Below are 13268 nucleotides of genomic sequence, written 5' to 3'. Positions count from 1 at the left end.
TGGAAAACAAAAAAGGAAGAAGAGAAAGAAAGCCCTGGCGTGAGGTGCCTTTGTTTGGGGCAAGTTACGCGTGAAATCTTTTTGTCCTTTCAAGGGAAGACAAAAGTTATGGTTGATTTTGGGAAGAGAGCAAAGGCAAACCCCAGAGGAGGAGGTGCTGTGGTGAATGAGCAGAGAGGGAGAGATGGGGGCAGTGGGAGTCAGCATTACACGTGTTGGCATCCTTTCCCTTTCCCTTTCCCTTTCCCTTTCCCTTTCCCTTTCCCTTTCCCTTTCCCTTTCCCTTTCCCTTTCCCTTTCCCTTTCCCTTTCCCTTTCCCTTTCTTTTCTCTTTTTTCCCTTTTTTCCCTTTTTTCCCTTTTTTCCCTTTTTTCTTTTTCCCCTTTTTTCCCTTTTTTCCCTTTTTTCCTTTCCCTTTTCCCTTTTCCTTTTTTTTTTTTTTTCCTTACCTTTCCGCTTCCCTTTTCCCTTTCCCTCTCCGAGAGGGGATAATGCTGAAGGCATTCACTCCAGCCCCTGCCCAAGTTGTTTGTCACCAGCACAGTAAAAAAGCATTCTTCACTCATGTGGAGTTTGATGTGTTTCAGTCAGTGCTCACTGCCTCTTCCCCTTCCAGTGGGGATAGCAGTGTGGGGAGGGATGCACAGAGCATGTTCTGCATTCTCAGTTGTGCTGTAGATGTGTGTATGTATAAACATAGGCACAGATACAGTGAGGAGTGGTCAATACAAGAAACAAAAGCAAGTATAGTGCCACCATTTAGCTCCCCAGTTTTACAAAAGTCTAGTTTACTTCCCAGCATACATGGAATAGAAGTTGTTTCCTTGGACAAAATATGAATGCCGCTAATTTACTAGTCTGTGTATTGATCCTCTTTACTTTCAGAAGAGCCATTTGCATTCAGAAGCCACCACACTCCATTGGTATTGATTTGGGCACAGTCTTTAGTGGGATCTGTGCACATGGGCACAGATATGTAACAACTGTGATCCAGTGGGAATCCTGAGACGGGGGGGCTGCATAGTGCTGTGACACAATTATAGGTGAGCAAGTGTCACTGGACCTGCAGACCCAACAGTTGGCTGAACCTAAGGCTCCTGCATCCTTAAGATGAGGGTAATAGAACCAAACTTGTTGGTTCAGCATCTTGAACTGAACTGAGCACCTGCTCATTGTAAGAACTGGTTGCTGTTACTCTAGTTATTTTTTGCTGGTGCATTTTTACTGGCTTTAGCATGCGTTATTTGTTTAAAGTCCTGCAAAGTTTTCTCTCCTGCAATTAAAAAACAAAACAAACAAACAAACAAACAAACAAAAATCAAACCATATGGACAGCACTGCTTTGTGTACTGGGGTGGTCAAGGATGTCCCTACCCAAGCATGGGATGTGGCACAGTGGTGAGCTCACCTGTAAAACAGTGAGAACAGGCCAAGGGTGGCACCAATAATTGCCAACAATTTTAAGCACATATTGGAAGTGCTTTCTTTTGGCATTTTGAAATTGCTTTCACAAGCCCTTTGTGCTTTGCAGAGGGCAGGAGGATGGCTCCAGCCCCGGTGACGCCAGCAGCTGCACAGCCAGTGACGCCAGTGCAGTTGGATGCTACTCTGGGGGAGGATACAAAACAGGAGTTTGCTTTGCTGCATGCACTGCCCAGGCACTGAGTTTTGCTCTTAAGAAAGAAAACCAACTTTCTTTGTGATTTTTCTTCCAGACAGGATTTCAGCCTCCTAGTAGTAAAAAGCAAGCCTGGCAATATGGACTGGTTTCCCCTAGAGTTTTTCAGGGGGGTGCTTGAGAGGATAAAATGGGTCCAAAGAAGCTGAATCCCATGCAAGCAGACAAATTAAAAAATGGTTCGGGGCTGTGTCAGTTGATGAACCCCGGCACTGCAGCTCATGGCCCACAGGGAGCCTTCCTTGGACCTAGAGATATGGAGGGAAGGATTTCTCTGCTCCCATCACTACATCATGAATTGAGTTATGGAGAAGGAAATCCCAAGAGTGGGCTACCCTTGGGAGGCGTCCCCTAAAGCCAGTTGACATCTGGAAAAATGCAGGAAGCCAAGAGGGGATGAGGTGGAGTGGGGGCAGAGCTGGGGATGTTTGGATTCCTGCTTTGCAGGGCTTGGAGATGGGGCACACAGGGAGCAGCAGGGCTGGCTACGGTGCAGCTGATGGCACACTTGGCTGCCAGGGCGGTGGTTAAAGATTAAAGCTGGCTCCAGTCTGCAATATTTATCTTGGGAGGAGGGGGGCACCCCGCACTGTTTGGTTTGTGGGAAGTGTTGGGAAACGGTGACGCTGGTGCAGTGAGAGCAGGCAGGGCTGGCTGTGTGGGGTCAGTGAGGGTGGGAACACCACGACGAGGGATGCTGCAAGAAGAAACCCAGCAGAGGGCTCCAGGCACAGCCCCTGTCACCAAGGTGTGGGAACCAACCTCTTCCATGAGCATTTTAGGGGCAAATGCAGTGAGAAACTTGTGTGTTCAGAAGTCAGCGACAGGGAGGGTGTCAGCAGCACACTTCCATGGAAAATTGCTGGGAACTGGTTTGGAATTTTTAGATATACAGGCAAGCAACTTAATTATCAGCTTTTATAGGCATGTTTTGAATTTGGTAAGCCAAAAAATAGCCCCTAGAGAATATTGCCAGACCAGAAAGACTGGAACCATCACTTGATTTGGTAACTTTTTGGTTTCCAGTAGTGGTCAGAGGGAGAAGAATCTTGAACAGGAGGTGGTGGGGCTGCTTCCAGCTGGAGCTGTGTAGTGCTGAGCATCAAAAAGCCCACAGAAGAGCTGATATGGGACATGCAGAGGGCTGAGGCAAGCAGTGCATCTTCTCTCAGCCTGCAAACTGACCACCATGCAGAAAGAGAGTAGAAAGGATCGACTGGTTCTGACACAGCAAAATGACAGCTCTAAGGGATGCCACGGAATCACAGAACCTCAGGGGTTGGAAGAGACCTCTGGAGGTCCAGCAGATACATGGCTGAGACAGCAAACAAGTTCCATTCACTGAGCATCAGGTGCAGGGGGTTGGAGAGGATCCTGAACTCAATCCTGAGCTCAATCCCCAACTCTGGGGGCTGCCTACAGGTTGACCCATTGCATACAGAGCTCCAGGCTGTGCAGAGCCGGGGCCACATCCTGCCAGCGTTGAGTGTTCGCGGCACACTGCCATGCAGTTTGTCTGAGTGTGTTTCCAGCTTCAATATACCCTGTGCAATATGGAACACTTCTTGATTAAAATGACAATCTGCTGCTCTGCAGAGTGTGCCTACAGCATGGAAAAACCTTCCAGTTCAAGCCATTAATTGCTATTGACAGCATGTGGTTAAGAAAACACGAAGGGAAGAAGTGGACGCAGTTGAGTTTTACAGACTTTCAATGCACAATAAAATATTTTATTTAAAAACAATGCATTCAATATCATGTTTTGGCACGAGTCAATGTTGCAGGCACATTCACACCAAACAATAACATTGCTGAGAGATCCAGAATGAATCATCGCGTTTATTTCTCCACAGACGATGGTCACGACGCGGCACTCCGTTACAACAAGAACCAGGCTCCTTGCTTACAAATGTGACGACGTATTTACATGCACCACGCACTGTGAAGGCCACATCCGTCCCTCTGGGACAAAGCTGGTCCCATTCTGGTTGCCCTGAGGCCAACAGGGACCTGAGGGGAGCAGTGATTCTGCTCGGGACACATTTCACAGCGTGTGCAGCCTTGCATGCCTTTCACCTGAGACATTACTCTGGCCCTTTATCAACACCAGCCTTTTAAAAATAAATAATGCTTTCAGTATGGCCATTAAATAACGAACCCTTTATTACAATTATGGCATTTTAAATTTTTTTTATATTTTTTAATTTTTTTTTAGTATTTGTCTTTTTATTGGAAACAACTCCATGAGGCATTGAACTGTATAGCCACTAGAATAAAGACACATTCATTTACAGAAAACCTGCTTTCTAAATGGTTTGTTTTTGCAATCTCCATTCACAGTTAGTCATATTTCACAAATACTTTTTGGTATACTCCACAATTCAAACCGGAAGCCAAAACATCTGTGTTTTTCTTAATGTATCCTACTGTGTCCTAATGTATTCACTGAATAGATACAAGCAAATAAAGTACCAAACAAGCATGTAAAGAGAAGGAAAGGTAGCACACCTATCCCCATTCTATGTACACCTCCTCTTTCCATTCTCTGCCTGATGGCCCCATTCCAGCACCACCACCACCGTATCCCCATGTCCCTGCAGTGCCATCACCCCATGGCTGCCATCAGGAGCTCTTTGCCCAGAGCTCCTCCTGACTTTGTAAACTGAAAGGTTCTGTACTTGCAAGTATTGATCACGCTGCATTACGTGTGCTTTCATTTAGCTATATTTGTTTGTCTAGACATTCAGCAATAATAGTGAATATTTTCCCTGAACCATCATGAATTCATTTAGATAGACAGCGACGGGAAGGTTTTGGACCGAGCAAAAGGGAAGGAAGAGTCTAGCCAACATGCTAGCAAATGCAGAGGGGATTTGCTGTCCTAAACACAAGGGCTGCATCTGGCAGCTCCTGCAGCAGAGAGCCACGCTGCTGGGCAGGAGCACGCTTTCTTTTTTAAGAAAAACACTATTTCCTACCCTGAAAAGACACTGATTTAAGGAGTGTCTGTTTTTCATTCCTTTCCTTGTCTGCACTTTTGGGTTGTCATCTCTATGAGACGCAACCCAACTCCTCCGACCTCCTCTTGGATGCAGGTGCCAGCACCTCATCTCCAGCAGCACAATCTGGATGGCTCCTAGGGGCTGAGGGACACCAGGCAAAGTACTGAGACCCCAACCTGGGGGTCTGCACAGAACCCAGCCTCGGAGCGGGGCTTGGGAATGAAGCCCAACCAGCACAACTGCCCTTCCCTTCAGACTCCAGAGAAAAGCAGAATTCAAAGAGATCTAAGAAAACAGGCAGAAACAAAGGATGCATAATTTAAAGATGGTTTTCCACATTGCAACAGCTCTGACAAAAAATATTGATACTAAGAAGCAATTTACTTTGGGCTGTATTGTGCCATTGATTTCGGGGCAGAACTCCCCATTAAAATCAATGATTCTGAAATGTTCAATGTGGTTCTAAAAAATCAATGGGGAGTTTTGCTTAAAAATCAATGATATAATATGGCCCTTTGTCAATAATTTTTCTGTGTTCCCATTTCCAAATATTTGCAGCCGTTTCCATGCTTCCTTCTCCACACCCTGCACTTCTACGCAACTCAGTGGCGATGGCCATGCATTGGGACTGGCACTAACACCTCTGCCCTGAGAGCAGAACCCCAGGACTGCCTCACGATCCTCTGCCTTGGGCCTTGCATCACAACTGGGAGCAATCTACAGGAGTGCCCCATTTGCCCTACTAAGGGGGGTGGATCAAAGCCCGTGCACATAAAAGCTTCCCATTCTGGTGTTCTCAACAACGTAGGTGCACTCGGTGGTGCAGCCACACATGCTGGAGTCCATGCAACTTCTCTGATCTCAACAGAGAATCACAGAATCGCAAGGGTTGGAAGGAGATCATAAAATCACAGAATCATAGAATGGTTTGGGTTGGAAGGAACCTTTAAGATCACATAGTTCCAACCTTCTGCTACAGGCAGAGACACCTCCCACCACACCAGGTTGCTCACAGCCCCATCCAGCCTGGCCTTGAGCGTTTCCAGGGATGGGACATTCACAATCTCCTTGGACAACCTGTTCCAGTGTCTCACCACCTTTACAGTAAAGAATTCCTTCCTAAAATGTAGTCTAAATCTACCCTCTTCCAGTTTAAAGCCATTGCCCCTTTTTCTGTCACTGCCTGTCCTTGTAAAAAGTCCCTCTCCGGCATTCTCATAGGCCCCTCGATCCAGTTCAACCCCCAAGAAAAAATGGCTGGGGACAGCACCACTAGGAGAACACAGATTCATGAGCTGGCCTCCCTAGCCTTATTGAGATTAGGAAACAAGTTTACTTTAAAGAAAAAAAAAAAGGAAAAAAGAAAAACTGAAGAACAATCTTGGAGCAATTTTTGGTTTCAGCATGTAATTTTTAATGATTATCTTCCAACACGGGTGCTCTAGAGCAGTCATTTTGAATGGACAGAAGATAAGTGCTGTCAGGACAGACGGACGGATGGACACCCTTACGTCTACATTAAAGTTGTTGTACCATGTAAACAACACACAGTAGCCAAGCGCCACTCAGAGCCAAAAAACTGTACAGAGTGCATCAGCATCCACATTCAAGCAAATATAATGATAACTGTCCATATTTCTATAATTTGCTAATAGAGATGATCACTCCCTGCATAAAATTGATAGCCTGCCTTCTAACAAAAACACCTGCCATTAAGAAGGGGTCCCAGACCACAGCCTCTCTGTCCCCAGGACTCCCTTCTTCACACTGCCATAAACTGCAAAGCTATCCGGGACTTAGCCAGCATGCATCTGCAGTACAGCTCAACGGCAAATTGCACTGGAAATGATTAATCACTGTACATCATTAACAACTGGCACAGAACCTTCCCTTCCCCGTGCAGTTTCTGCTTTTGGGTGTGTTCCGGCACCCAGGGAACGATGTCTGGCAGGGATGGGTGCTCTGAACACAGATAATCAACAGCAATATTAGCAATAAAGCACATGGCACCGCACGGCACAGCTCTGGCATTGCTGCACAGCGACGTCTCCATGAGGACGTTTGCCACAAGTCATGCTCTGCTGTATGAGCAGTGACGAGCACAGGCACTGGGGCAAGCCAGAAGTGCCCGAGGTCTCACGAGGGACTGTGCTCTGGGAAGGGAACTTTGCAGCCATCAGCATCCTGAGCAGCGTGCCTGAAGGTGTGGGCGCCAGGCTGGCGGTGCCAAAGAGCATCCGAGCCCCCTCGCAGCTCCGATGCCAAAGTAAAAGCCAGAAAATAAATAAAACAAGGAAGTACAGGGCGTTTTCAAAATGGCTTTAAAAATTCTCATATTTACAGGCAGTGCAGAGGGATGAGGTTTCCCTCCCTGCTGGAATACACCCAATTTGATCGCGTGCCAGGTGCAGCCACTTATCCCCTAAAGTGTGGGTGCTGTGCACTAAAATGTGCACTGTTAAGGTATGGTTTTGAATTGCCTTTTGCATCGTCTTTCCATGAATAGTCAGTTCTCAGCATCATACAGAGTAATATAAAAATGTTAAAATACTTTGAAGCATACTCTTTTTAATAAGAAAAAACAGTTGCTTTACAGACTCCTTTATCCTGAGACAACATGGCCAAGATTCTCAAATACAAGAAACCCTATGATTTGTCCTTTTTGCAACCAGCCTGACCTTCAAAGGTATCTAGAAAGCTCCATCTCCTCAAACATCTGTTCCTGACCAGAACACGAGACCACCTATTCAGCTGTCTGACCATGAACTCGGTGATGTAAACTGGGACCCTGAAAATCATATCTCCTGCTCTCCACATACCCACTGTGCTTACTTCCCTCTCGAGGCCATTTCTCAGAAACTGGGCTGCCCTGACCTCACTCCATCTCCCCCTCGGGCTGGTGGGGGGACATTTTCCTGTACAGTTAACTGGGATGGGAATCACTCACCCCATCCCCCACCCCCCCTGCAGCATACAGCACTGACACACACAGGGGGCTGGGGAACCAAGTACAAGCCATATTTTGACCTTCTCCATTGTTGTTCTTAAAAAAACGTTAAATTCAGTAAGTACGAAAATATGCAAGCAGTGGAAATGGAGTTCCACACTGAGGAACTTGTAAATGACAAAGAGCTGGGGCTCGGGGTGGCTCTACCAATTGGCCACGGCAAATCCATGTGTGCTGAGCAACTCACAGCAACATGTACGAGAAAAGTAATGCCTTATGAAAGCAGAGTTCCTAATCCTAATCTGAAAGGAACAACCGAAATAAGATGTTTACAGGCATGTAGTGGGATGCTGAAATATGAAAAGATTTTAAAACATATTTCATAGCATATATATAAAAGCAAAATACTTCAGCTTCACTGGTGCTGCTGCTTGAATAGCATCCACAGAATTTGATAAGTGCTTCTGCAGTTTCTGCGTTGCTAAATGTGCTGAGACCCTTTGATGAACAATGGCAAGGGTGATTGAAAAGCATCTGCATATTATGGAAAATATTTTAGGGTGGATTTTTTTTTTTTTTTTTTTTTTTTTTTTTTTTTTTTAGAATTGTATCTGAAGAGCATTTAACTCAGATTTGGGCACTTTTTTAGACAATCATTTGGCACTTCAAGATTTAGGTGTTTAGGCACAATGCGACAAGGTCAGTTTGGCCAGTCCTTCACCGTGCATCCTGTAGAGCAGCTGGAACTCTGCAGGCAGCTGGTGGGACTCTTGCCACTTGGTGGTGAACTTGGTTCCTTTCTTGTCGTAGTAGTGGTACGGGAGGTCCTCCCTTGTGTTGGGATCAAACCCGAAGGGCCAGAATCCATACAAGTGAATCTCTTCACATATGGCAGAAGCAAGGGTATACATGAGAATACCTGTGCTCAGCCGTTTGGGTGACAAGTGTTTGTTTTTCCAGTATCTGTGAAAAAAAAACAAAGGCAAATTATTATAGGATACAAGTAACATCGTGGGCCTGTTGTAAGAAAAAATATGATTACAGTATGGAGACCACCAAAAATGCTATAGCATGGAGAACATCAGTGTTCACAGCTGATAACTGGAGTAAGGCAAGGATTGCTGTTCAGGTCAGTCTGTAAAGAAGAGAAATGCCTAAACATTCTCTTTCAAGGTCTGCTTTTGGTTTTTCACCCAGAAAAACAGTACCTTATCCGGAAAAGCAAATCCCATGACTCCTGGTGAAGTGTATTTTCTAGAGAGGTGGCAATGTTACCCATACATGAATTGCAATAGATTTGCCTAGATCACTCTGCAGATGTCTGCTGGCACCCTATTTGCTAGCTGAGAGCAAGTTCTTCTGTAAGTGGTTCTTTTCTTGTGCAGAATCTCACTCAACTCCTCCGCACTCCTTCTGCCTCTGCAGAAGCCGCTGTGGGAACAGTTGAACAGTCCCATGATGGCACAGACCCTGGAGCACTTACTGAAGCAATGACAGAACTGCATGAGCTCTGAAAGCAAACAGCGCCAGGTCCTGACTGGCCAGGGAGTTAAGGCAAGACTAGGAAAACAAAAACCATTGGGTTCACATAGGGAGAAATACATACTTTGACAAGCTAAATGCGAGAGAAAAATACACACCTGTTAACATGCTGCATTATATTTCCTGGCCAAGCCAACTGGACCTTTAGTTGGCCTCGATGCTCAACAAAGAAGTCAACCAGTGTTCTAGTGACCGTTGCTGACGTGTGGAAGAAGAAAGCAGGGATCCAAAGAATCGCCCCATCAAGCTTTTTTAAGCTCAGAAAGAAGTTGTTGCGATCCTGAATGGTCAAGAGATTGTTGTAATACTTCTCCAGTATGCTGGGGTTGAAGGTTGTGAGATTGGTTTTCCTTCCAACATCTTTTTGGAATGCCTCAGTTGGAGCAAAATTGCAGCGAAAAACGAAATCAGACTTATCTATTTCTTGCCCACACTGACTCCCAGTCAGGATTCCACTGTTTCCAACCACGGCACAAACGTTGTAATGTTTATTTAAGATCGGTGACACATCTGGAAGCAGTGATCTGAAGTTATTGCTTATGGAAAAAACATACTTATGGCTGGAATAATCATAATGCATCAGCTGTCCAATCCGAACACTATTCTTGGTCAAAGAAAAATTTTTTATGACATCGACATGCTGAAGGATTTCTTGTCTGAAATAAAATAGAAAAAGAAAAGAAAAAAAAAAAGAAAACATTGAGATGCATTTCCCCTTTGTCTGTGTTAGAGACTTGTTTCCAGATAGACTTAAGTTTTCCTTTCTAAAATGTTATATAGCCTTTTACTGAGCAATGCAGTGCAACAGAATTAAAATCAATATAAACAGATAGCAATGAGAGAGCTCTCAGTACTGGACCATGGATCTAAGGTAATGATGGACACTGTGTTTGCCATAAGATATCTGAAGCAAAACTAAGAAGTCCAGAACATCCCATTGAATTAACAGTAATATAGCTGATTTCTTAAATGCAAATATTCCTTCTGTGTTCATCAGGAAGCTTTTAGTCATGGAACAAGTGACAGTCACTGTCTCCCTTTATGTAAACATAGGTCCTTAATGTCTTATTAGAGCAAACATGCTGACATTTTTGCAAAGGTTATTCGGAATACTTTAAAAAAAAACAAAAACAAAAAAAAAAACAAAAAACAAAACAAAACAAAAACAAGCAGAACTAACCTTGCTCAGGAATTTCCCCAGCAGAGCATAAAATTAGAAAACCAATACCACTTTATTTGCTCATGTTTATGGAAAACAACCTTTCTTCCAACTCACATCCTCCAGTATCTAAGCATTAATGGAGTCCCATTGGGTCCCCTAATTATGGGTTATGGATGACAGACAAATGCAGCAGCAGATCCTGAGGCATTAGCTCATACCAACAGCAGGGTGACAGTTATTTATTAAGGATGAGGTGGTGGTGCCAGGAATGAGGCCATACTGATGAGTGGCCACAGTTGCACCAGCCAGGGAGACCCCAAAGAAAGGATGGAGCAGGCAAGAAGCCATCTCATCTCGATGGCCTGCAGCTGCTGATGGGCTCCTGAAATGGGGCATGTGGGCAGAGACATAATGCGCCCTCTAAAATGGCAAGCATTCATCAATATGAAACCAAGATGTTGTAGTCCAAGATGGTTGTAGTCATCTTAAATGGCTAAAGGATTTCTGTTTCTTTCACGACTTTACTGCTGTATATAAACATACTGCAGTAAAGCCATTAAATAAAAGAGGCAGGGCAGGCATCACATCGTAATGAAGAAAATAAAAATCCATCTTGTTTCACATTAAGCTTTGAGGAAGCTTAAGGAAACATGAAGGTCTCTGCATTGCCACAATGCAATATGGCCATGAACCTGTGAACAGCAAGCAGAAGTCAATGTGCAGTGAAGACATTTCAGGGTAGTCTGGGCTCTTGGTGTCCCCACTGAATTGCCTTCTGCCCAATCCACAGCCAGAGTGGAGCTGGAAGCCACACTGTACTTAGAATTGCTGGACATGTTTTGCCCTCCATACGCATAGCACTTCATGGCTGCTACAGTCTGATTTGCTTTGAGTTTTAATCAACCAGCTATTTATCTTGAAGGAATGACAATTTCTCCTGCACTCTGAGAAACTGGGTCACTCCGTTTGGTAAAAGCATGTGTGCTGCAGCTTGGTGTTCTGCTCTGAATTCATCAATTCTTCCAAGATAGCTGTTACCATCTTGGGAAATGCTCTGATTCAGCCTTTGTCTCTCACTGTTGGCAAATTACTCAGAATCCAGAGTATTTAGCAGTCCCTAATTGTATTTTCTCAAATATTCAGGGGGAGGGGATAACTCTTGGGAAGATGATGACAGGGGGACAAGTGGGAAGAGCTGCACGCTCACCTCTGCTGTGCGAACGCTGTCCGGTTAAATACCCACTTGGACGGCTTCTCCTGCAGCTCCTGGCCCAGCGAATTTGTAATGGGGACGAACGAGGGATCAAGGAACTTCAGCGCGAACTGGGACCTAAACGTGTGCGCACAGACTCACATGGACACGGAAACACACAAACACGGACACACGGACACACGAACACGGACACACGAGCACGGACACACACACAGGCCGCGCTCTGTCTCCAGCTGAGAAAGGCCGGCGTCAGCACCACGGACAGCGTCGGAGGAGACGCGCCGCTTCCCGCGGGCCGGGCTGAGCCGAGCCGGGCCGAGCCGATCCGAGCCGAACCGGGCTGCGCTGAGCTATGCAGGGCTGAGCCAAGCCGTGCCGAGCCGTGCCGTGCCCACTTTACAGCAGCCCCTAAGCACCGAGGTTCTCACGCCCGGCCCGGGGGTCCCACGGAACTGGGGCCGCCCGCTTCCCGTAGGCCGCCGAGTGCTGGGAGCAGCGCGGTGAGAGAGGAGCCATCTCCGGGGCCGCGGGGCCTTCCGGGGGCTTTCCCACCGAGCGCTTTAGGGCTTTCCCGGTGCCAGTCCAAGAGCGGGTGGGGGCGGCCCCCTGCCCCCGCGTCGTGCCGGGCCGTGGCGGCCATCCGGAACCGCGCCCTCACCTGAATCCCGCGTGGAACATGTACATGCGGGGCCCCCCCGGGCCGGCGGCGCGGGGCGCGCCGAAGATGTTGTCCTTCTTGAGCGAGACGTAGCTGATGAGAGAGAGGATGAGCAGAGCGATGCTGAGCATCACCAGCCCCAGCACGCTGGCCACCCGCACCATCTTGCAGCTCCTCATGCCGGGAGGCGGCCCCGCGGCTGGGCGTGTGCGGCGGAGCTGCCGCGGGGCTGCATGCGGGGGCGGCGGGCGCGGAGGCGGCGGGGACGGGGACGGGGCCGACACCGCCGGCAGCCGGCAAGAAAATGGAGGGAGCGGGCGGCGGCGCGCTGAAATGGCAGCCGGCAACCGTCCCCCCCCCCCCCCTCGTGTCCCGGCCCCGGCGGCCCCGGCAGCGCCACCGAGCACCCCCCCGGCAGGCACGGCGCACGCCCGGCAGACCTGGGGACGTCCCCCGGTGCGCCTTTCCCGGTCCGGTTTCCTTCCCAGCGGCCTCAGGTTGCAACCCCAAAACGGTCCTGGGGTTCCTCGCGGTGTCCCCAGACAGTCCCAAGGACTCCGCAGCGGGACAGTCCGAGGGTGCAGGCGGGGCTCGGCACCCCGTTTATCTCTACATCCCAGCACGATCTGCAGACCTCATCTGGGTTCCCATTCCTTGCTCTGGGCTATGAGTGATCAGTGGGTCACGGGTGATGAATAGGTGGTGGGCAATGACACCTGGAGGCATTATGGTGCCGCCAGCCCCGTAGTGTCCCCGTGGTGGGGAGGGTCTGAGCGCTGCCACGGAGCTTTTTCCTGTGTCACAGTCTGCTTTTGGTGATGCTGGACCCCCACACAGACCCCTTGTTGTGTAAAAACACGGTGCTTGATGCTATCCAAAGGCCATGATGCTATCCAAAGAGCCCTAGCTGCAACTAAACTGCCTCATAAATCTCACAGCGACTTTCATGTAAACTCCAAGAGAGTCTGACTTCCGTAATCTGAGCAATGCCTCTTACGGACACAGCTTCTGCACAATGCAGTACTTTCAGCGTTTCTTCAAACTGCATTTTTTTTTCTTCCTTATA

The 13268-nt window shown here is 47.5% G+C and overlaps 1 protein-coding gene across 1 annotated transcript; it reads right to left on the bottom strand.

The window, feature by feature from the left end:
- Positions 1 to 7228: 7228 nt before the first annotated feature.
- On the bottom strand, positions 7229 to 12442 carry ST8SIA3 (ST8 alpha-N-acetyl-neuraminide alpha-2,8-sialyltransferase 3). Its single transcript, XM_052670094.1, has 4 exons — positions 12203 to 12442; positions 11539 to 11661; positions 9268 to 9825; positions 7229 to 8590 (listed from the first exon to the last, which is right to left on the bottom strand). Exons 1-4 carry the CDS (start codon positions 12379 to 12381, stop codon positions 8308 to 8310), a joined length of 1143 nt encoding a protein of 380 aa, XP_052526054.1. The 5' UTR covers positions 12382 to 12442; the 3' UTR covers positions 7229 to 8307.
- Between the last annotated feature and the right edge of the window lie 826 nt (positions 12443 to 13268).

Source organism: Tympanuchus pallidicinctus, unplaced genomic scaffold, assembly GCF_026119805.1.
Source record: "Tympanuchus pallidicinctus isolate F22 unplaced genomic scaffold, pur_lepc_1.0 scaffold9, whole genome shotgun sequence".
Taxonomy (NCBI): Eukaryota; Metazoa; Chordata; class Aves; order Galliformes; family Phasianidae; genus Tympanuchus; species Tympanuchus pallidicinctus.
The sequence above is the reverse complement of the archived record's forward strand: the minus strand, read 5'-3'. Positions and strand labels throughout refer to the sequence as shown.

What these genes read in the sequence shown, in the direction of transcription:
- ST8SIA3 (XM_052670094.1), bottom strand. Translation starts at nt 12,381, where the DNA reads ATGAGGAGCTGCAAGATGGTGCGGGTGGCCAGCGTGCTGGGGCTGGTG. An exon ending in ATGTTCCACGCGGGATTCAG is followed by an intron (nt 11,662 to 12,202) that starts GTGAGGGCGCGG and finishes GCACACGTTTAG; the next exon opens with GTCCCAGTTCGCGCTGAAGT. An exon ending in ACAGCGTTCGCACAGCAGAG is followed by an intron (nt 9,826 to 11,538) that starts GTGAGCGTGCAG and finishes ATTTTATTTCAG; the next exon opens with ACAAGAAATCCTTCAGCATG.